Below are 23,751 nucleotides of genomic sequence, written 5' to 3'. Positions count from 1 at the left end.
ACACAGTGAGCCATATCCATAGGTCAATCTGTTCAGGAGTTATGAAGGTGCTCAATTTCAATGAAATACGGCTTTTATAAATTTCTCCTCCATGCTAACGTTTAGTATACGAAACATTCAATATTATGGATTTAGCTGTTCAAATTATCAAAATTCATTGAAAATCAATATACTTGTTCGTCTCAAGACCTTAAATTCTGTGTATCAAGGGCCATAACTATGGCAGTAATTATCGGAAATCGCTGAAAATCAATAGGCTTCTTCGTCTCATGACCTTAAACACTGTGTATAAATTTAAAGTCAATCGGATATTGATTTTAGCTTCTAGAGAGTCCATAAGATTTTTTGAAGTGATCAAGGGCCATAACTCTTGCAGTAATTATCGGAAATTGCTGAAAATTACTAGGCTTTTTCGTCTCATGACCATAAACACTGTGTATAAATTTAAAGTCAATCGGATATTAAGTTTGGCCTCTAGAGCGTCCACAAACAATTGTAGACGCCGGAACGACGGACAGGTGGACGGACGGGGGTGACGGCAATATAAACGAACTAGACAGGTTAGTGCTTACCGAGATGAACTGAAGTTTATACAAAAGGCATCGCTTTTGATGTCCTAGAGTAAACTCACTATTAATTCAGGGCATTTTTATATAAAGGCACTCCACAATCTTTCATATTTTTGTTGTTGAAAATTAACGCACCCCATATTTAAGTTTACAAAATATGACTTTAATGGGACTCCGATAAGCTAGTTTATTGTTTACTAGTAGTATTTACTTAATCATTACTTGCATCAATATATATACACAATACACATAACTTGCACAATGTATATAATATACACAATACACATAACTTGCACAATATATATAATATACACAATACACATAACATGCACAGTGTATATAATATACACAATACATACATCATAACTTGCACAATGTATAAAATACACACAATACATAACTTGCATAATACATATATCATAACTTGTACAATACATATATCCTATTTTGCACATTACATATCTTATAATTTACAAAGTACACATATTATATTTACACAATTAAATTTGACAGGAATATGTTATTTCAGAAGTAGAAAAGTTTGATAAATTTAAGTACAGATGAAAATATACCAATCGGATTAAAATACAGATCTATATTTCGTTTCATTTTTTATATACTTTCGATGGCTTACACTACATGAAGATTTGACCGGTTGTAGCGATAGGTCGCGTCAGAGGTCATACTAGCCGCTTTTGACCCTATGACGTCAGACATTTGATTAACCAATCAGCATTGATGTTACTAGTCAATTACCCACAGTTCCGTGCAAAACACGCCTAGGCTGATTCCTCACACCATTCAGAACACGTCAATGATAACAACTCTTCCAGATCCTAGTGTAGTAAAGACAAGTAAAACGATATTTTGAACGATAAAAATGGAAACGAAATAGGACGTGTGTTTTAATCAGATTGAAAATATACAAAATTTATAAATAATTGAATATTTTAAGAAAATACCTATAATTCAGGAACAAAGAATTCTTCCATTCCCTTTAAGATAGGTACCTTTTCAATTTGCATTTTGAATAAATTTGGCAGAAAAGAGTTTTTCACAAGTAAGAAAGTAATAATTTTGAAAAAATTACAGATGAAAATATACCAAATTTTAAAAACATTATATATTAAAAAAGCATAGAACTTACAAACAAAGGATTATTCTGTCAAAACTTTCAATTTTGTGTGTTTAAGGCTATCAAATGTATTATTATTTAACATGTTATTATCACAGATTACATATATCCATTACTACCTTTAACAACAATGGATTCCTACAAATCATTTTTATTTCAACACAACACAGTTCTATGAATAACAATCACTATATTATATACACACGACTTTTCAACAAGAATTCACTGGTCGTTATCAAGCACAAAAATGTTGAAACGTCGTGTGTATATAATATAGTGATTGTTATCCATATAAATGCCATTCAAAGATTATATCATTTTTAATTACATAAATGTCTTTTATTTTCTGTAATTCTTCAGTGCAAACAACAGTACAAACATCTTAAATATATTAAATTGTTCAAGCATACTTCGTGCAAAACAAAACTTGCTAACTAATGTTGATATTAAACATACATTATGCAAGAGCTAAATCTGCCTATTGCAGGTCTTTATTTAGGTCGGAAATGTTACATAATTTAGTGGATTTGAATACATTTTGTGATGGATGAAATAACCATATAAATGGATATTCAAGACTTTGTTTATTATTGTAACAATGATAGTAATGACGATCAAGGCTAGCCTAAAATTAAATTGCCAATATCTAGGTTCAGAGTGAAGCAATTTGACTAAAATTTTCAGCATATTCTCTTTCATTATCTAGTTTTTAACCATTATAGTGAGAACTGAGAGCTCTTTATCTAATCTTACCTAATGCTCCTATAATAAACCAATGTGAAAACTATAGCAGTACTGACGCAATCGTTATACTGCCTAACTGATGTATTCAAAATAGTTGTGTTTGTAAAACAAAATCAACTTACAAAAAGAGTTCAACTACAAATAAATAGATACATTCATCTCTTTTCATAATTATTATCAGATTATTTTGACTAATGACGGAAAAGTTAAAGAGATATTTTATAAGGAACTATTTGATCACATGTAAGTATGTAACTCATATTGCGAGGTTGTATATGTAGTCAGTTAGATGCCATGTTTTGATTTTGTCTGATGCATCTTATTATAAAGTAAATCTGATCAGTGTCATTTAGCTCTCGAGGTAATCATATTTACCGAATGAACAGGTTAGCCTATGTGGATCACCCATACTAAACTTATGCTGCATTTCTACAATTAGCTCAGAACAGACACTAAACTGGTTGACCGACATTTTAAGTCCTAAATCGACGATTTTAGTCGAAAACAATAAGCATACTTCGGGAATATTGTTTAGTATTTATTCTGCTTCCATTTAATAAAATTGTAAAAGCTTATTTAGTCTTTGCATGTATGACATGTGAAACGGAGTAGAACCACATTACAAAACAATATACTAATTTTTTGAATATGTCGGCAATTTAGGGCAGAGATCTATTCTCAAAGTATGAAGTAGATGGATCTATGTGTGCAGATTGTAGATCATCCTACTTATAGAATACAATTACTATTTCTATTTCTATTTCACATGTCCACCTGCAGATTTCCCCAAGGTCACAAGATTTAAACAGGGTTAGGGCACGTGATTGTTGCCGAGGATTGTGAGTTAGGTTTAGGGCTAGGTTTTGGGTTAGCGCTAGCCCTGTTTACATCTCGTGATCCATGACGAAATCTGCATGTGAAATAGATCTGACCGATTCTACTAGGTTTCTCAAGTCAGTTGAATGATACAATAAGATACATTTTGTGAGAGTCATTACTAGGCCTACATATACAACAACAACAACGATACATATAAATAAGTTATCTCAATAAAAATATACAAAAGTTTGTAATCAACAGTTGTTGTCAACAATTCACCCACTGATTAATTCTTCATCGCTTTCTTCAAAATCACTGTCTTCTACGTCACCACTGATTGATGAACGACGTCCACGAATTACAGCTACGATAAAACCCAACAAAAACACCTGAAATAAAACATTTTACAAATCAATCTTTCTCATCAGGTAGAACTAAAGTGACTTAACATGCATGAATGGATGGATTTTTGAGCGCTTTATAAACATACATTATTAGTATTAAATACATAGTAGTTTAAACCATGCCCAAGACAAAGAGCAAATTCTTTAACAAAAGAAAGAGAGAGAGAGAGAGAGAGAGAGAGAGAGAGATACAACCTATATTCTGATTGGTATTTAGTGATTGGTGATGCCAGCACTGATAAAATTCCGTTCACTGATATATGTAGTGTTATAGTACAATGGTAAATTGTTTCTTTAACTTTTACAAATATTGCTTAATAAGAGAGAGAGAGAGAGAGAGAGAGAGAGAGAGAGAGAGAGAGTTTAACTCCACTAGGTCATTTCGGGACTAACATATGGTCCAAATTTATTTCAATAATTTGCTTGAGCGTAGGGTCTTTAGCAGTGGGAGGGAACCAGAGGACCCGGAGAAAACCCACAAAGTTGGGCAGGCGATCCTAATTCTTATCCCATACAACCGGGGAATCAAAGCCACGCCAGTTGACTCAATGACAGACCATATGATATAACGCGCATGCGCTCACCATTCGGCTATCCAACATTCCTCAAACGTTATAAAGATGAATAAACCACCACTCATTTCCACCTAAATCTGTTTTTGTTCTGCTGTTGGGCGGGGATTTTTAAACATCTATTCTGATAGAACTAAAAGTTTAACTTACTCCCAGGAATATCCAAGTACCGAAATAATAGGCGGCACCAAAGAAGGACATTTTATAGAAGAATCTGGTCAACAAAACAACCATTTGTGTAGCTGTACAGTATTCTGTAAAAGATATTTAAACAAATCAACATTTTAACTAATATCAAACAACAACTACATAAAAACAGACTCAATGAGATTGGTCTAGGTTAGCCAAAGGGCAATATAATTTCTAGTCATGTTCAAAGAATTTAAAGTCGACCTCTAGTTCATGCGCTGTCTTTCTACAATTAGCTCTGCTTGACAGAGAGAAAGTGAAATAGGGTTTAACGTCCACTCGACACAAACTAAATGTAGGTTATTTCTGGACTAACATATGGTTCAATTTTATTTCAATAATTCGCTTGCGTCTTTAGCAGTGGGAGGAAACCGGAGGACCCGCAGAAAACCCACAAGGTTGGACATGCGACGTACAACCGGGGAATCGAAACCATGCCAGTTGACTAAATGGCAGACCTTATTGTACAGTGCACGCACGCTAACCATTCAGTTGAGAACGAACACGAAGCTAGCTGACAGACAATTTAATTCCCATTTCGAAAAGTACCGTATATATTTTGCTTTCATTTTCATATGTAATCCAATTGAAAATGTTTATTTAGTCTTTAAGTGTATGAAACTGATTAGAACCGCATAAATCATCCGTACACTATATTTTCAAATATGGTGGCTATTAAGGACAGAGATCTATTCTCAAAGTACATGTAGCATACCTCTAGTTGTGTGTCAAAATTTTAATAACAACACAGCTTGAAGGGAGAAATGGATTTTAACGTTACTTTGGGACTAACATATGGTTTAACTTTATTTCAAGTTCATCCAGATTTTCCGGCGTGGTTTTTCCCGTGTCAGTGATGCAGGACGTAGGGCCTTACAAGGACAGCTGTCTAGTCATCAGATGGGACGAAAAATATAGGTCCCGTGTACATACTGGATACATATAAAAGATCCCTTGGCAGTTGGAATTCGATATAAGAGTAGGCCGTAGCGCCGGTGCCCGGGCAAAATTTCCCTCATAGCACACTGTATGGCATATGCCCGTCTTCATTAGCTCAGTTTAGGAGCAGAACAGTAGGACATTAAACCCCATTTCATTTCATTTCATTTAAATTTATTTCAATAATTTTCTTGCACTTAGAGGTCTCTAGCAGTGGGAAGAAACTGAAAGACCTAGAGAAAACCCACAAGATTAGACAGGCGACCCTACTTCTTGTCACATACAAGCGTTGGTATTTTTATTTTATTTTCTTAAAATTAAATGTTGAATCATCAATCTTACTACATACTAGCATGAATTGAGCTTCGAGAAATTTAATATTTTAGTGAAAATTGTAAATTACGCAGCGTTAATTTAATTTGAAAGAAATAGAGTTATTTACCTGTAGATACGGCTGTTGTACATGGTTCTAGAGGACTTGTTGAATTAATCTATAACATATAATAATTGTTCAATATACTGGCATATATTGGCTGTCGGTAATACTATATCCACGATATTATTATTATTATTTAAAATACAGATGTGACATCATCCTTTGATATTGACGTACCATTATTTCCAATAATGTACGGGCAACTTGCCAATCGTACATTATCTATACTAGATGAAATATTGGACTTGTGTGACATATTTCATTGAAGATAGGTTGCCAGGAAACGAAACATATGCCCACAGCAGCTTTATCGTCCGGGCAGTCAACAAGAGTAGTCGCATATTTTTACTTTTTTCGGTAATGAAACATTTATAATACATTAAAATCTGATTAAGAGTAACAACTCATTAAGTAATTATCAGAAAACCATTAGAATTTGTTTGGTTTTTATAAAGTTCTGCCCCATGCTAACGTTTAGTATACGAAACTTTTAACATCATGGATTTAGCTGTTCAAGTCATAAAGATTCATTGAAAATCAATATACTTGTTTGTCTCAAGACCTTAAACTCTGTGTATCAATCTGAAGTCAATTGGATGATAACTTTAGCCTCTAGAGCGTCACAAGATTTTTCAAAGTGATCAAGGGCCATAACTCTGGCAGCAATTATCCAAAATCGTTGAAAATAAATATGGTTCTTTATCTCATGGCCTCAAACACTGTGTATAAATTTAAAGTCAATCGGATAATAACTTTAGCCTCTAGAGCGTCCACAGGCAATTGTGGACGCCGGACAGACGGTTGGACGGGGGCGACAACAATATACGACCACATTTCAATGTGGTCGTATAAAAAGCATGTGTGGGACAGTGTCTGTATTTTAAGTTGTTTAATGGTAGTTTCAATATATTACTTAATGTCTCACTCTCGACCATTAAGCCATACTTAATATATTTATATAGCGCATCTTTCACTGAAGTGTTCAGATGCAGTTAACAATAACAATGTGAAAATACAATTTATGATAAAAAAGAAAAGTTATAAAAAAAAAAAAAACAGGAAAAGAAAAAAAAAGACAATGTTAAAAATTATATAAAAAATTTAACAACAGTCAAATGTGTAAAATCAGTAAAAAGTGTGTTTGAATAAATGAGTTTCCAAATGCGATTTGAATGTAATTATAGAAGGTGATTTCCGAATAAAATAAGTAATTTATTCCTAAAAATAAAATTATAATTAGCGATATGACAATTCTGATATTAATAGGACTTAGATGTAACATTTTATAAGGAATTTGTATACATGTATGTCTATAAAGAACAATTTAACATTTTATAAGGAATTTGTTAATGTGTAAAGAGTAACTTACCCTGTAATGTTGACTTCCAAATGATGAATATTGTGGTGTCAGTTCATATAACATAATGTTAATAGCCAGTATTATTAACATTAATATCATACACAACATTAATATACCTTGTGGTCGTGTTCGTCTTACTCGAATCTTATACATCTAAAATATATATTTAACATTAATAAACCTTCATACTCGAATCTTATAGATCTTAAATATACATTCAAATAAAACATTAACTCTGTTTCATCTTATTCCAACCTTATGCATCTAAAACAATTCATGATACAATGGTAAATACACATATGCTATGGTAAATATACATGATACCATGATAAATATACATGATACTGTGGTAATTGTACATGATAACATGGTAAATATACATGATAACATGGTAAATATACATGATACCATGGTAAACATACATGATTCCATGGTAAATATACATGATATCATGGAAAACACATATGATAACATGGTAAATATACATGATACCATGGTAAATATACATGATATCATGGAAAACACACATGATAACATGGTAAATATACATGATATCATGGAAAACACACATGATAACATGGTAAATATACATGATAACATGGTAAATACACATAATACTATGGTAAATATACATGATATCATGGTAAATATACATAATACCCTGGTAAAAATACATGATACCATGGTAAATATACATAAAACTATGGTAAATATACATGATACCATGGTAAATATATATGATACCATTGTAAATATACATGATATCATGGTAAATATACATGATATCATGGAAAACACACATGATAACATGGTAAAAATACATGATACCATGGTAAATATACATGATACCATGGTAAATATACATGATTCTATGGTTTATATACATGATAACACAGTTAATATATACATGATACCATGGTAACTATGTGATACCATGAATTATACATGATACTATGGTAAATACACATGAAACGATAGATTGTAACTAATGATGTATTTTAGTGATTTTGATTGTCTCCATTCAACACAGAATGGTTGTTTGTTAATAGTTAATATTCAACAATTCTCCATTTTCAATCTGCTTCTAAACTGTTTTCTTAAATCTGACTTGCATGCTGGACTTAGCCCAGTGGATGAATGGCAGTCTTACATTTACTGACTAAATTTAAGTCTCGTCCATGGCCTCTGGCCCCAAGTTCACAAAGCATTCTCAGACTTAAGTTGAGAATTTACTCAACTTTTAATCACTGTTTATGAGAAATATCTTTGATCCAGAAACACAAAACTTTGCACATAGTTTCTTATTGATGTATTTGATACATTAAAACAACAAAAGTTTTATAAAGGGCTATAATTTAGTCAAAATAAGGCAAGCAATTTTGAGTAAATTCTTAACTTAAGTATGAGAATGCTTTGTGAATAAAAATATGAATAAAAATATGATTATTGCAAGAGACCGCTTACCCTGATCCAGAAGAACCAGATTCCCATACTTCTGATACCAGACATCGAACAGAATACAAAATATACAACAACACCACACATGAGTATATAATCCAGGGGAAATACCTGAAAATATTAACAACCATCTCATTCAGGCCTACTGTGTATTTGCATTGCAAATTATGTGATAGACATGTACTTTTGCAAGTTACGTAAAAAGATAAAAAATTACAATTTGTTTTATGAAGAAATGTCATGGTGCCGTATAAGCTTAATATGGCTATGGCATTTTCTAATACTCGCAGTAGTAGAAAAAGCCTAATATTTTAGATCGACTGATGAAACTTGAATGTTCCATCGAATAAACGAAGACAGTAATTTATCCAGGAATATTACCGACGTCAACTTCAAGCCAGTATGTGAATTAAATATTGGAAAATGTTCAAAAGGTGTACTATTTGTTGTTTTTCATGTGGTAATCACATACAATAAAATATGATATTATCCATAATAAATTACTAAGAATTATTTTTATTTGAAGTTATATTAAAGGGAATGGAAGCTTTTAATTACCCTACTTCCTACTGGGACCTCATTTGACCCAATTCTGGCCGTCTTGTTTCAAAGTGGATTAAAAGGAGTCCGGAGGATCCTGCATAAACCCACAAGGTTGGGCAGATGACCCTACTCCTTGTCACGTACAAGCTCGAGAGAGAGAGAGAGAGAGAGAGAGAAATGGGGTTTAACGTCCACTCGACACAGACTAGGTCATTTCGGGACTAACATATGGTTTAATTTTATTTCAATAATTAGATTGCGCGTATGGGTCTTTAGCAGTGGGAGGAAACCGGAGGACCCGGAGAAAACACACGAGGCTGGACAGGCGACCCTACTCCTTGTCACGTACAACCGGGGATTCGAAACCACGCCAGTCGACTCAATGACAGACTTTATGATACAGCGCGCGCACGCTAACCATTCAGCCATCCAACCCCCCATGTTTTGCCAGAGATATTTTGTGGTATGTTAATTTCACCTGGAACTATCCTAACTGTTAGTAGTTCGATGAAGTAAATAAAGAAATCATAAAGTTAAAAACTAAAATATCTATATATTTTGTCATTATCAAATCTTAAATTTTTAATTTCTAAGTATGTAATAATTACTTTTTGACTGTAGACGAGTACAATATCAATAGGATTGGGTAGATGGCGTTTAGGTAGAGCATAACCCATTTTATATCCTCCACTGTGTATAGCTTTATCAATACTGAAATATATAAAACAATATTTCATTGTTATCTCAAGTATGTTACCTGGGCCCTTATTCACGAAAACTTAAACTAAGATACAATCGAAATTTTAAGTAATACTGCAATTCGATTGGCTGACCAGTAAAATCAATTTGCATATATCCAATGAAGTTGCAGTATTTCTTAAAATTTCGGTTGTAACTTAGTTTAAGTTTTCGTGAATAAGGGCCCTGGTTTTAAAATACAGATGTGACGTTATCCTTTGATATTGGCATACCATTATTTCAAATAATGTTACAGACAATGTGCCAAGCGTACATTATTTATACTAGTTGAAATATTGGACCTGCATGACGTATTTAATTGAAATGCATGTGCTGGATAGCATCTGTATTTTAAGTGGTTTAATGGTCTTGTGCAAGACATTGCGTAATATATAGATATAGCCCTCATGCTAAACACACTCGTACAATATCAATATATTACTTAATGACTCGCACTTGACCATAGTGGACAAAAATTGAGTTCAATTACAAAGAACTACCACTGTTTTGTTGTTAAGATTTACTAGTAACAAGTTATATGCTCAGTATTACATATATAAATGATACCAGTCTGAAAACAAAATTTCATAAAGTTTTATAATGACAACTTGTCAAAATGTATTCAACGCGATCAGCATTTCCCAAATATTAAAAGGCAGAACTATTACAAAAAAGATTGCTTCTTTTTCATCCCTACAGCATCACTGAGATACATACTGACCTGCACTATTCCAGGGATTCTTTCACCCACTACTACAACTTAAGTAACAAGTTAATTCCTCACATTACATAAATAATGATAACTTGACAAAATGTATTAAACTCAGCATTTCCCACTTAGCAAAAGGAAGAACTATTATATATCATAATAGGTGGATGGGTGTATTAAGTTTCCAAAAGATATTTCGAACGAGTTATGATTTATACCAGTCGTTGTTGTTTGTATTTTAGAGGAGAGCAGAAAAAAACTCCCCTTAATTAACAAATTGAAAAAAACGCTCCCCTAAAAAAGCTCTCCTAGTTTCGGTAAGAAGAGTGATTTAAAAATTAAGAGTGATCTGATATTAAGGAGAGTGATCAGTTGTGTGTATGGCAAATGGTTCTGAAGATCTATAACTGCATGTTATGGGGTCTCCTGGATTCATAAATGATAATAAACCAACCCCTCATGACTTTGTAAAGGAGAGCGATTTTCAATTTTAAGGGGAGGGAGAAAAACCTCCCCTTGGTTGACATTCAGGTGAGCAGCAGGTGATCGAGAGCGATCGCTTGCCTTAAAAAACAATGACTGTTTATACTAGCTGCTAATAACCAGCAGGAATTCCATGGGTAGAGCTCTCCGACGATTCCTTATCGGAGCAGTGCAAAGCCACTAGGCATTACTGCTGGGTATTGCCACTGCAGTCAAGATATGATATGTATTGATATTTGGGTGCTAAGAAAAGATTCTTTTCACAATTCATAACCAGGTCAATATTTACCAAGAAAACAACAGGATAAATGAATATTGACATTGTATTGGAGTCAAAAATTGCAATTACTGTCCAGGCCGACAGATAAAAATAAGGACCAATATCTTCCTTGCTGAGCAGCAGTGTAGTAAGTATTATAAAAATTATGACAATAGAGAGGTTTCGCAACTTAATAGTTACACTTACATTTAGATAAGTGTTAGTGGAAACTGTACATTTTGTTAAATACACACTTACAGTTACACTTAGTAGGTGGCGCACAAACTTGGTCCACGATCTCCATAGATTGTTAAAGATGAGATTAGTAAAGCACGCACGTTTTGTCTCAGCCTCTTCTTATTTTGTCTACACTTTTATGACGTGCGCTTCACGTCATACGTCACAAAAACTGATGACGTTTAACGGTCTAAATGTAAATATAAAGTTGCGAAACCTCTCTAATATCTTACTTGCCAACAGTATAGGAATTATTATATAAACTACGACCAAATCTTACTTGCTGAGCAGCAGTGAAACAAACACCAATAGACCAATCAGAGATATCAAGATTCCAAAAATCATCTCAAACGGTCGAAGAACTTTCAGACATTTGTTTACGCAGCTGTTCTCTTTAGCCAGAAGATGGCGTAATCGTCTCTCCATCAGATGTTCTGATTCTTCTAGTTTCTTAACCGATGTTTCCTCATGCTTCGTCAATCTTTTACGCCCCTTATTCTGTTGATTATAAAAGGATATTCAAAAATCCAACAGGATATAATATTCAACATGAACTAACACACAAAAACTGAGAGAGAGAGAGAGAGAGAGAGAGAGAGAGAGAGAGATGGCGTTTAACATCCACACAAACTAAGTCATTTCAGGACGAACATATGGTTCAATTTTATATCAATAATTTGCTTGCGCCTAGGGGTCTTTAGCAGTGGGAGGAAACTGGAGGACACGGAGAAAACCCACCAAGGTTGGACAGGCGACCCTACTCCTTGTCATGTACAACCAGAGAATCAAACCAAGCCAATTGACTCAATGACAGACCTTAGGATTGAATGCACATGCGCTAACCATTCAGTCATCCAACCCTCAACTGGGCTGATGTAGACAGGCATACACCATACAGTGTGCTACGAGTGACATTTCGCCCGGACAGCAATTGAATTCCAATGGTCAAGGGTTCTTTTACGTGCACTAAAACATTCACAAGGGACCTCAGTTTTTCATCCCATCTGATTAACTAGGTGATGCGATGCCCTTGCTATGTCCTCTGACCACATAACTAACAAGGGAAAACCAAGCTAAAAGATCCGGAGATCATTTGCTGACAATATCAGGAAAGAATCCACACCTTGCTCACTGAGCTACCTATATGGTAGGCACGCACCCCTCCCCAACTTACCCTTTTTCTTCGTATTTCCTCCCCGGTTGATTCACATTTTCCTTGTACTTCCATTCGTTCTTTCTTGGCATCTAGACGACCTCTAATCAGTCCAATAGGAAGAGATGACATCCCATATGCCTGAATTATAACAATATAATACAATTAGTCAACACAGAGGTGTATAATTACAGTGCTGTGTCTATATTAAGTGTATTTTCAATCTGATTAAAACACAGATCCTATTTCGTTTTGTTTTTTATAGATCAAAATTTCGTTTTATTTGTCTGTACTACACTAGAATCTGGAAGAGTTGTTATATATCTGGTGTTCTGGTTGGAGAGATTAGCCAATGAAATGGTCTGTTACGGCGATTTCTTGGCATTCGATGCACAGAACTGTGGGTAAACCACTAGAAACGTCAACACTGATTGATTAATCAATGTCTGATGTCATATGGTCAAAAGCCGCTTGTACGATCCCTGACGCGACCTTTTACCACAACCGGTCAGATCTTCATGTAGTGTAGGCCATTGAAAGTATAAAAAAACGAAACGAAATATAAATCTGTATTTTAACCAGACTGGTGTATTTTTTTATACAAACAATATTTTATTTCATTTGAAATTGGATTGACCTATGTTAACCCCTCTCCTATTGTATATAAATAATTCTTTTAAAAAAAATTTTGTTTGAAATTTTGTTTGGGTTGGACAATAATTTCAATAAATCATTATCATATGGTAATATGATTTTATTGAGAATAATTTTTGGACCATCCAAACTACTACAATAAGGCAATAAATCGTTTAACCAACCCTGTTTAATTTCGCGGTGCTCGAAGCACTATAATATTGCAATAATGACAATATATTAAGGATTTTTATATCGTTATCTCAATATTCATAATTTCAAATATGGTTCTGCCCTAAAATTTGTAACATGCTCATGAACTATCAACAGTCTTTTAATATAACAATGCTGATACCTCATTTTCACAAGCAGTAACACTTGCTATAGCAGAGAGTGAAAGAAATGAGGTTTAACGTCCACTCTACACAAACTATGTCTTATCAGGACTAATTTTATTCTATTAATTCAATTGCGCGTAGGTGTCTTTAATTAGCTGTGGGTGGAAACTGGTGGACTCAGAAAAAAACCCACGAGGTTGGCAGGTGACCCTACTAAATGTCACATACAAGTGTGAATTCGAAACCAAGCTAGTTGACTCAATGACAGAACTTACGATACAATGCACACACACTAACCATGCGGACATCCAACCACCCCGCATAAACATAATAACATGTACTATATCATAAGTCGAACCATGAAGGGTATACGATTAACAAATTAATTGCAGTGATTTCCAAGATTAAAACTTCTATGTCATAAATATTTTTTCAAATTTTATCCAAATTCATTGACAATCAAAAATAAATAAACTTACGGTGTAAAGTATTAAAGAGAACATTCCAATCAAACTTAATACACTGATAGTAAATGATATAGCATCTTCACCACCTGAAAAACACAGAAAGGGAATAACGGCAACAGTCGCAAAATATAACTTAAAGGCTCAATACCACTCTTGTTGTAACTGAATAATATGTCCCAATCTTTATTTTGGACAACAAATTGTACTATTTTAGAATATGTCAATTAATTGATGATACAAATTTCATCTTAACAAACCTTATTTAAAAATTTTGAAAAATTCAACATAATGGTTTGAAACGTCTAACGTAAACCTTTTCAAATGAAACTTCGATTTAAAAATATTTTTTCGAACCCTCTGGACAAGTAAAATAGGATGTAATGGATAATTTACACAACAGGTAGGACACTTAAATATCTAGTATACTATTCAAAAAAAGTAGGGGATATTTGATTTTGGGGGCATAATACTAAAATATGCAAATGACTACGAAAAAAGTCACTATAGAACCTAACAGAAGAAACATTTCCAGTTACATGTGACGCCCAAACGCACCAATAGCTACCGCATGGAATGCAGGTGATGCTTGGGATCATCATGGGGGTCCAACCCAAGATTTGCACGACTCTGACTTTGAATGTTACAGTCATTGTGGCATTGAATTCCAGGGTGGAAACATCAGTTTAATTGTTTTAGTGACCAGAAAACAAATTTTGATATGCGTCGGCTTACCTAAAATGAAAGGTTACGTGCCCTTGGCATGCTACAGATCGGCACAACACAGGCGGTTGTGGCGCGGACGATGAATGTTTCTCAGTCTGTTATAAGCAGGCTATGGTCCAGATACCGTGATACACAATCTGTACAGGACAGACCACGCTCAGGTCGACCAAGGGCGACAACTCAAGCCCAGGATCGATTTATCCGTACCTTGGCCTTGAGAAATCGTGTCATCACAGCAAATCAGATCAGCGCTCGTCTTCAAACAGACACTGGTGTGAGAGTGAGTGGCCAGACGATTCGGAATCGACTGCATAAGGGTCACCTTCGCGCCCGACGTCCTCGCGTGATCCCTTGTTTGAGAGATCATCACATTCAGGCAAGACGTCGTTGGTGTAGGGATCGTCAACACTGGGATAATCGACGCTGGAGCAATGTGATGTTTTCAGATGAGTCAAGGTTCACTGTTGATTTTTTGGACAGACGTAGGAGGGTGTGGCGTCGTCGAAACGAGCGCTTCCAAGACGTTAACGTCATCAGACATGATCGATTTGGGGGTGGTTCTGTTATGGTGTGGGGAGGCATCACTGTTGCTGGAAGAACGGCTTTACATGTTGTTGCAGGGCGTGTCACAGGCCAGTACTACCGGGACAACATCTTGGCAGTCCATGTTGTGCCGTTCGCACGACGTCATGGCCGCCGTTTCATCTTCCAGGATGACAACGCAAGATGTCACAGGGCCAGGATCGTTACAGGTTACCTCCAACAACAGAACATCACCACATTACCTTGGCCAGCACTGAGTCCCGACCTCTCCCCCATCGAGCATGTCTGGGACATGCTTGGACAGAGGTAACGTCAACGTCAACAACGTCCTGCCAATGTCCAAGAACTTGCTGCTGCGTTGCAACAGGAATGGGACAATCTGGACCAAAATGACCTTAGACGTCTCATTAGGAGTATGCCACGTCGGATTAATGCTTGTTTGGCAAACAGAGGAGGATTTACCCGTTACTGACTTGGTTGTGATGCTGTGGTAACTTTGCCGTTTGACCCCGGGTATCATTTTACCCTTATAATGGTCAGTCTGTGCCTTACTTAGTCTAACGATCATTTGGAATAAATCGATGAATGTGAACTTCATTTCATTTTGTCATTTGTTTCTTCGTGAGTTTCATAAGGTGACTTTAATAACACTTAAAAATCAAATATCCCCTACTTTTTTTGAATAGTATACTTAGATAGAGATATTATTTATTTTCTGGAGCTTTCAAGCCAGCAAGAGTGTTATTGTCCCTTTAAAGAGGTATTATGGGAGATTAGATAGAGAGTTGACTGTTAATCACTATAATAGTTACAAAATAGATAATGTAAATAGAATATGCAGAATATTTCAGTCAAATTGCTCCACTCTGAACCGAGATATTAGCTTTTGAATTTTAGGCCTAGCCTCGATCATCATTACAAGTCGGTACGACAAAAAAAACCCTATCGATTATCCATTTAATTATTTTACAAAAAATGTATTTCAATCTGCTAAATACCGCAGGCTAGCGAAAGTTGATTATGGTCTGGATAAGTTCATTAATGTCTAATTAATAATTTAGATAACATTTCAGGCTTAAAGAAAGACCTGCAATAGGCAGATTTAGCTCTTGCATAATATATGTTTAAGCCTGACAAGCTCGCTTAAATAAGAAATTAGTAGCTTTATCTTTGTGAGAGAAATCTAAACGGCTATCTGCCCAATTACTATATCAAGTGAACAATCTACACAATCTCAGTTAAGGCCTGAATAGTTTGCTTAAAATGAAATTAGTGGTTTTGGAAGACACCTGTTATGGCTACCCATAACTATATTTACCATTATGTCCCATGTCTTTTATTAAAGCTTCTATCTGTTTCCATTGTGTACTATTGGTTGCAGGAAGGGATTTAGTTGGAACAAAAGCTCTATAAAAAACATAATATACTTTTAATTGCAAAGGCATGAGACCTTTTTTTTTTTAAAAAACAATATGTATTCTCAGAAGTTGGAAGGTATAACCGGCAAAAGCCTATTAATAGCCCCTTGAGCCTTTTCTGGTTTGATATTTGTTTATTTGGTACAATGTCTATATTCTGTCTTGTCTGCAGGTTTATCTTGTAAATTTTTGCTTTGTGTGTAGTGGCGGTCCTCACTTACTATTAAAGGGGTATTATGTAAGATTTAGATAAAGAGCTGGCCATTCTCGCTATAATATTTCAAAAATACATAATGCAAAATGAATATATTGAAAATTTAGATCAAATTACTTTATTTTGAGCGAAGTTATCAATAGTTGTAGTTTTGAGAAGATTTCGAGTCTTGGCATCATTTCTCCATTTTTAAATAAAATCATTAAATCGCCAAACTGTTCTAATTTTACAGAACACAGTTTATATGGGATACAATCACTAGTTTTATTCTAAAAGCACAATGTTTCCACAAGTATCTTCTTATCATTATCAAGCACAGTGTTTTTTAATAAACTTGAGGTCTACTCATGAAATGAGGTTTAACATCCTACTTTTCTGCACTGACTGGGCTAATAAAAATAGACATACACCATGCAGTGTGCTATGAGGGAAATTTTGCCGGGACAGCGGCACTACAGCCTACTCTTATTTCGAAAATGGTTCTTTTATGTGCACGCCATTGTATACATGGGACAACCAAATGACTATACATTGTCCTTGCACAACTGACAAGGGGAAACCATGCCAAAAAATCCGGAGGAGTGAACCCGAAACCTCCTGATTACTGAGCCAGCATCTTACTCAATGGGCTACTGCAGTTCCCTTCTACTCTACATAAATGTAGTCTAAAAATAACCAGTTGTACGAGTAAAGGAGTATGGTCACTTGTCCAACCTCGTAGGTTTTCTCCGGGTACTCCAGTTTCATACTACTGCTAAAGACCCCTAAATATAAGCGAATTATTGAAATAAAATTGAACCATATATTAGTTCCGAAATGACCTAGTTTTTGTCGAATGAACGTTAAACCTCATTTCTCTCTGTCTGTCTGTCAAACAATATAAAAATAAAATACAGTCTAAATCTAATTTAAATTCATTAAACTGGAAATATAAATAAAAATACTACATTTTACCCAATAAAACACAGGACAGCAGCGAAGATGATAAAAACTATCAGATATTTCAATGCAGTACAACATCTCTGTAAAAATAATTCAATTTACATACATATGTACACAATGTTTTATATAAAGAGTAACTTATTTATTCCTTTTTATAACAAATACGATTTTTTTCAAAAAATGCCTCAATTCTATAATAAATTCAATTCTATGGGCCCTTATTCACAAAAAATTAGACTAAGATACAATCGAAATTTTAAGAAATACTGCAATTCGATTGGCTGACCAGTAAAATCAGTTTGCATATATCCAATTTGCATATTGGTCAGCCAATCGAATTGCAGTATTTCTTAAAATTTCGATTGTATCTTAGTTTAAGTTTTCGTGAATAAGGGCCCTGGTGAATATTTACAAAGTTATGATAAAGTGAAATTTCATTGATCTATGCTGCTCACCATAACGAGATGCTGTCATCTTTCCTTGCTAGCAAACCTAATGGATCTAGTTTAAATTCAATCGAATTCAAGTTGTGAGATTATCTAGCGTTGATATTTTGATTTTGTTTTCTTAATTAAATAATCAATCTAAGTATATATTAATGTGGATTAAGCAATGAGAAATATGATATTTGAGTTAAAGCACAAATGATGAACCAGTGCTCAGTGTATCAGAAAATAAATAAAGTTTTCCTTTAGTTGTAAGAATATGTATAATGTCTTACCGATTTACAGGTTGAAGCTTCATCTTTTTCTTCATAAAAGAAATAAATAAATGGCAAGAGTATAAAAATACAGAAAGCCACCAAGCAATATAATGCTGAAAAAAAAAGAAAGTAAAATAAAAAAATTGCAGTAGTAAATTCACTAATCAGATTAAAATACAGATCTATATTTCGTTTCGTTTTTTTAAACTTTCGATGGCCTGTACTACATGAAGATCTGACCAGTTATAGTGGAAGGCCGCAGCAGTGGTCAAATGAGCGGCTTTTGACCCTATGACATCAGACATTCGATTAACCAATCACCATTGATGTTTCTAGTGGGTTATACACAGTTCTGTGCACCTCACACCAAAAACTTGTCGTAACAGATCGTTTCATTAGCTAATCCCTCACATCATCTGAAACGTGGGTTATATAACAACTCTTCCAGATCCTAGTGCAGTAAAGACAAGTAAAACGAAAATTTAAACTATAAAAAAACGAAATGAAATAGGATCTGTGTTTTAATCAGATTGTAAAGTCAGATCAAGATAAAAGAAAAAGATAATTACATATAATACTACCTTGTTTGTTATATAAATAGAAACGTTTCGTAAATAAAGCCCATGTAACTGTCTGGTTTAAAGGTTAAATGTGAGACATTAAGAAAGGTATTGATACTGCACAATGAAATAAAAAGAAATGGGGTTTAACGTCCTACTTTTCGGCAACAACTGTGCTAATAAAGACAGGCATACGCCATACAGTGTACTATGAGGGACATTTTGACTGGATAGCGACGCTACGGTCTGCTTATATATTGAATTCCAACTGTCAAGGCTGCTTTTACATGTAGGTGCATGCCCATGTACACTGGTCCTCAGTTTTTAGTCTTATCCAAATGACTAAACACTGTGCTTGCTGCAGGACCTCCATCCTGACAAACGAAACCAAACCGGACAATACAGAGGAACTTTTACTGCACCAGGAAGTCGTATCTATATAATAATATACTATGTAATGTATTGCTTGGGTTCTTAAGATAACTTCAACATTATAGCCAATTTCTATTCACAAAAAATATGATTGGTACAGTGCCTATAAGACATTAGATCTGTATTTTAATTCCATACTGGTATATGACACTTTGTTTGTTTTTTCGACGACATTTACAACACTAATAAGAGATTTATCTCCCTTGAACCTATTCCCCTAGCCCTGCCAGTTTCAATCAAGCAAGTCACAAATACATGGTAATAAATTTATAATTTCTTGAAGTAGACATATTAATACATACTGGATAAGACATTACTTACAGAGATAAGCATAGAGAACTGATTTTTCTATTTCTTTACGAACCGATGAACTATTGGCCCAATCCTTAAAATATAAAATAAATTAAATACTGGTACAGATATTGCAGGGTTTGCACAACTCAGAACACTTAAAATTCCAGGAGTTTTCCAGGAGTTATTTATCAGATTCCAGGGGTCCCTGTATAGAATTCTACATCATAATATATTTTTTTTATGCTTGAAGAAAATTTATGGTGACTAATTCGTGAACTATGGAAGAAACATTCAATGACTACGTTCAGTTTTATATCTTAAAATATAGAGCGAAACCACAAAGGTTAATTTTCCAGGAGTTTCAAGGAGTAATCTTGTTTTTCCAGGATTTTCTAGTACTGGAAATTACATTTTCATTTTTCCAGGATTTTTAAGTAGTTTCAAGGAGTGTGCTAACCTTGTAAATTATTCTTTAAACTATTGGCACTGCATATACATGTAAATGATTAATTTAATTTTAAAAAAAAACTCACTTAAATTTGATTGATATAATTATATTTTAAAAATTCTTTTGTTTTAAAAGTGTCAAATAATAAGAGATTGTTGAATTAGATGTGTGGTACTTTTTATTGGTTTTCACTAAGGAAATTTATTAAAGATACATTATGGGAGATTCGATAACGAGTTGGCAGTTCTCACTATAATAGTTAAAAACTAGATAATGTAAAGGCAATTTGCTGAAAATTTCATTCAAATTGATCCACCATGAACCGAGAACTAAACAATTTAAATTTCCGCCTAGCCTCGATCATCATTACTAAAGTCAGTACGATAAACAGCATAGTCTCGATTATCCATTTAATCGTTAAATCGTTAAGGAAAGTTATGCAGTAAATCAGTTCATAATCCACTAAAGATCGCAGGCTAGCGATGCCATCGAGAGTTGATTATGGTCTGGATAAGTTAATTAATGTCTAATTAATAATTTAGATAACATTTCAGGCCTAAAGAAAGACCTGCAATAGGCAGATTTAGCTCTTGCATAATGTATGTTTAAACTTGATCCAATATTTTTTAAAGAATCAAATAAGGGATTGCTGAATTAAATGGTATATCCTTTATTGGTTTTCACACTAAACAAATTTGTAAAGAAACAATATTTCTAAAAGAATTGAATAAGATAACACAACACAGTTGTATGGATAACAATCACTATATTATATTCATAGAACTGTATTGTGTCATCTTATGTTCAATCGCTAAATGCCATTCAAAGATTAAATCAAATAAGAGATTTTTTTAATTAGATGGTATCCATCATTAGGCTGACCTTAAAAATATCTTTGTTTCACCAAACCCGACCCACATCGAGGAGAAGGGTCGGTAGGTCGGTTTTTTTTTCAGATTTTTTTTTAAAGTCAGAGAAATCAATACAGAAAACTTATTAGCTGTATACTACAGATTCATTAATTTTGTTTAATGAATTTGGGGTCTGACGTAAAAAGTAACGAACTGAAAGTTTTTATTAAACTTAAGAGCTAATTTGACAGCTTAATAATTTTCCGGGTGGAAACATTCGTCTTCTTTATTGGCAAACAAATCAATGACATCGGGATTTTTCGTGATGCCCGACTCGCATACGATTAGCCACGAACTTGAAGTGTGAAACTCCTTCAACACGTTTTTAACGATAGTGCGCGTTGTGCTTTCATTTTTCTCGAAAACGGATATTGAAAATATCGTCGTCATGTTTAAAACTACGCACCACAGACATAGAGGCAGAATTATTTCGTGGGAATGGACGTGTATTCGTCTGCAACCATTTTGTTGAGAAGCGACACCTATGACGCTTTCGTCTTGATCAACCAGTTTCAATAATGAATCAAACCATAGCCATAGTATAGGGAAATAACTCTCATGATATATTTCAGGTTGACACACAAAATAAAATAAAAAGATCGTGGAAAAGTGCAATAAAATAATTTAAGTCGGGGGTGGTTTTAGTTAGTCGGTCGCGTTAGGTGAAACAAAGATATTTTTAAGGTCAGCCTTAGTTTTTACCCCAAGTTGACATGAAGTCAATTAAAAATGTCAAACCTCATAATCTCCATCTGAATTTTTCATGTACGAAACCAGGAAAATATCAACTGGAATCAGAGCTGTGGTAAACAGGGCTATGGCCAGGGCAAATATGGCTGCCAAAGTCGATGATAATTCACTGTCATATTTGCTCATATAGTAACGAATATATGAAGCAGAAAATATCAGGATACACTGAAAAACAAGAATACTTTGTAAGCAAATGAAATGAAATAGGGTTTAACGTCTGACTGTTCTGCTCCTATACTAAGCTAATGAAGACGGGCATATGCCATACAGTGCTATGAGGGAAATTTTTGCCCGGGCACTATATGGCCTTGAATTCCAACTGCCAAAAGATCTTTTTTCTGTGCACGCCAATGTATACACAGGAACTTGGTTTTCCGTCCCATCTGAACAACTAGACAGCTTTACTTGTCAGGCCCTCCATCCTGCACCACTAACAAGGGGAAACCACATCGGAAAATCACAATGAACTTTCTTGGCCAATGCAGGGATCGAACATGCGACCTCCAGGCTGGTGAGCCAGCTACTTTGTAAGCAGACTTAGAAATAAAAAATATCAGTCACTGTTGAGCTAGTACTTGCCATTTTGTGCTGGAAATGAATTATAAATATACTTAAAAATACTGATATAAAAGCCTATCTCATTAGCCCGGCTTGTACAAAAGCAAGTATGACAAAAGGCTACAACTACCAGGTAACTTTTTTTAACATTTTCGATATGATCTGCAAAATCCCATCATATGCTCTTAATATGTAGTAGGACAATCATTCAGTAAACAAAGCGTGGAATTGTGAATCGTGGATTAGACTAAGCAAAATGGATTATGTGCTTGGCTGAACAAGACCTTAACCAGACAACTGGGACTAAAGACCACAGGTAAGAATATAACACTTTTATTTCAAAGAAAAGAAATGTGTTAAAACAAACACAATTATCAATTTATTAAAAAACAAGTTAAACAACATACTTTAATAACACTATACTTGGACCAATTTTTGGAAATAATAAAGTGTGAAGTATTAATGTTTTTTTATTTCAAAAACATTAGTCTGGGTGGTCTATCCACTGGTCTTCGTTCGAGTGGGTTTTTTTTGTCCAAATGGTCATGCATTCAACAAGACTATATATTTCTGACCCAAGAAATCAAAGAGACTTCATCCTTTATTATTATCTTTATTTTATAACAGTTGATCATGAAATGCCTGACAACTACTATGACAAAATAATCATTTTCGTATAAAGATCTCTAATTGTTAACGATGTGATAATGAATAATGATGAGATAAAAAACAAAATATATAATCTTATGACAATGAGTCAACAATGTTATTTTTTTATTTTTTTTTTTTTGAGTGTTGACTCGTTTTGAAAACGCACTTTCTTTTGACGACTAATATAACGGTCAACATTCTCTGTCAAATTATAAACTAACGATTAGAATGGTCCACAGATAATGAGCCCAACTTAATTAGTGCTTATAATTAGCTTTAATTACCACTAAAATGACAACAAAGGGAATCCATCCCGCTGCCAAAACGAAACTTGGAATCGCCATATCGTCTGTTTTGATCACATGACCGAACCGGAAGTAAATAGAGAGCTGCTCGGTTGTTTATATTTGGGGATTTGG

General features: G+C 34.3%; 1 protein-coding gene across 1 annotated transcript; it reads right to left on the bottom strand.

Annotated features, from left to right (window-relative positions):
- Positions 1 to 745: 745 nt before the first annotated feature.
- On the bottom strand, positions 746 to 23,708 carry LOC126819430 (probable lysosomal cobalamin transporter). The gene is made up of 15 exons (XM_050547458.2): positions 23,617 to 23,708; positions 22,112 to 22,288; positions 20,042 to 20,105; positions 18,747 to 18,841; positions 18,038 to 18,105; positions 16,770 to 16,858; positions 14,198 to 14,271; positions 12,769 to 12,888; positions 11,875 to 12,092; positions 9,777 to 9,879; positions 8,632 to 8,736; positions 7,177 to 7,320; positions 5,814 to 5,862; positions 4,394 to 4,497; positions 746 to 3,656 (listed from the first exon to the last, which is right to left on the bottom strand). The coding sequence occupies exons 1-15, from the start codon at positions 23,674 to 23,676 to the stop codon at positions 3,543 to 3,545; spliced, it is 1,584 nt and encodes a 527-aa protein (XP_050403415.1). The 5' UTR covers positions 23,677 to 23,708; the 3' UTR covers positions 746 to 3,542.
- Positions 23,709 to 23,751: the final 43 nt, after the last annotated feature.

Source organism: Patella vulgata, chromosome 4 (assembly GCF_932274485.2).
Source record: "Patella vulgata chromosome 4, xgPatVulg1.2, whole genome shotgun sequence".
Lineage (NCBI taxonomy): Eukaryota > Metazoa > Mollusca > Gastropoda > Patellidae > Patella > Patella vulgata.
The sequence above is the reverse complement of the archived record's forward strand: the minus strand, read 5'-3'. Positions and strand labels throughout refer to the sequence as shown.

Coding starts and splice junctions, on each gene's coding strand:
- LOC126819430 (XM_050547458.2), bottom strand. CDS start 23,676: ATGGCGATTCCAAGTTTCGTTTTGGCAGCGGGATGGATTCCCTTTGTT. Junction 18,842..20,041: donor AGTTCTCTATGCTTATCTCT/GTAAGTAATGTC, acceptor TTTTTTTTTCAG/CATTATATTGCTTGGTGGCT. Junction 3,657..4,393: donor GTACTTGGATATTCCTGGGA/GTAAGTTAAACT, acceptor GTTTTATTTCAG/GTGTTTTTGTTGGGTTTTAT.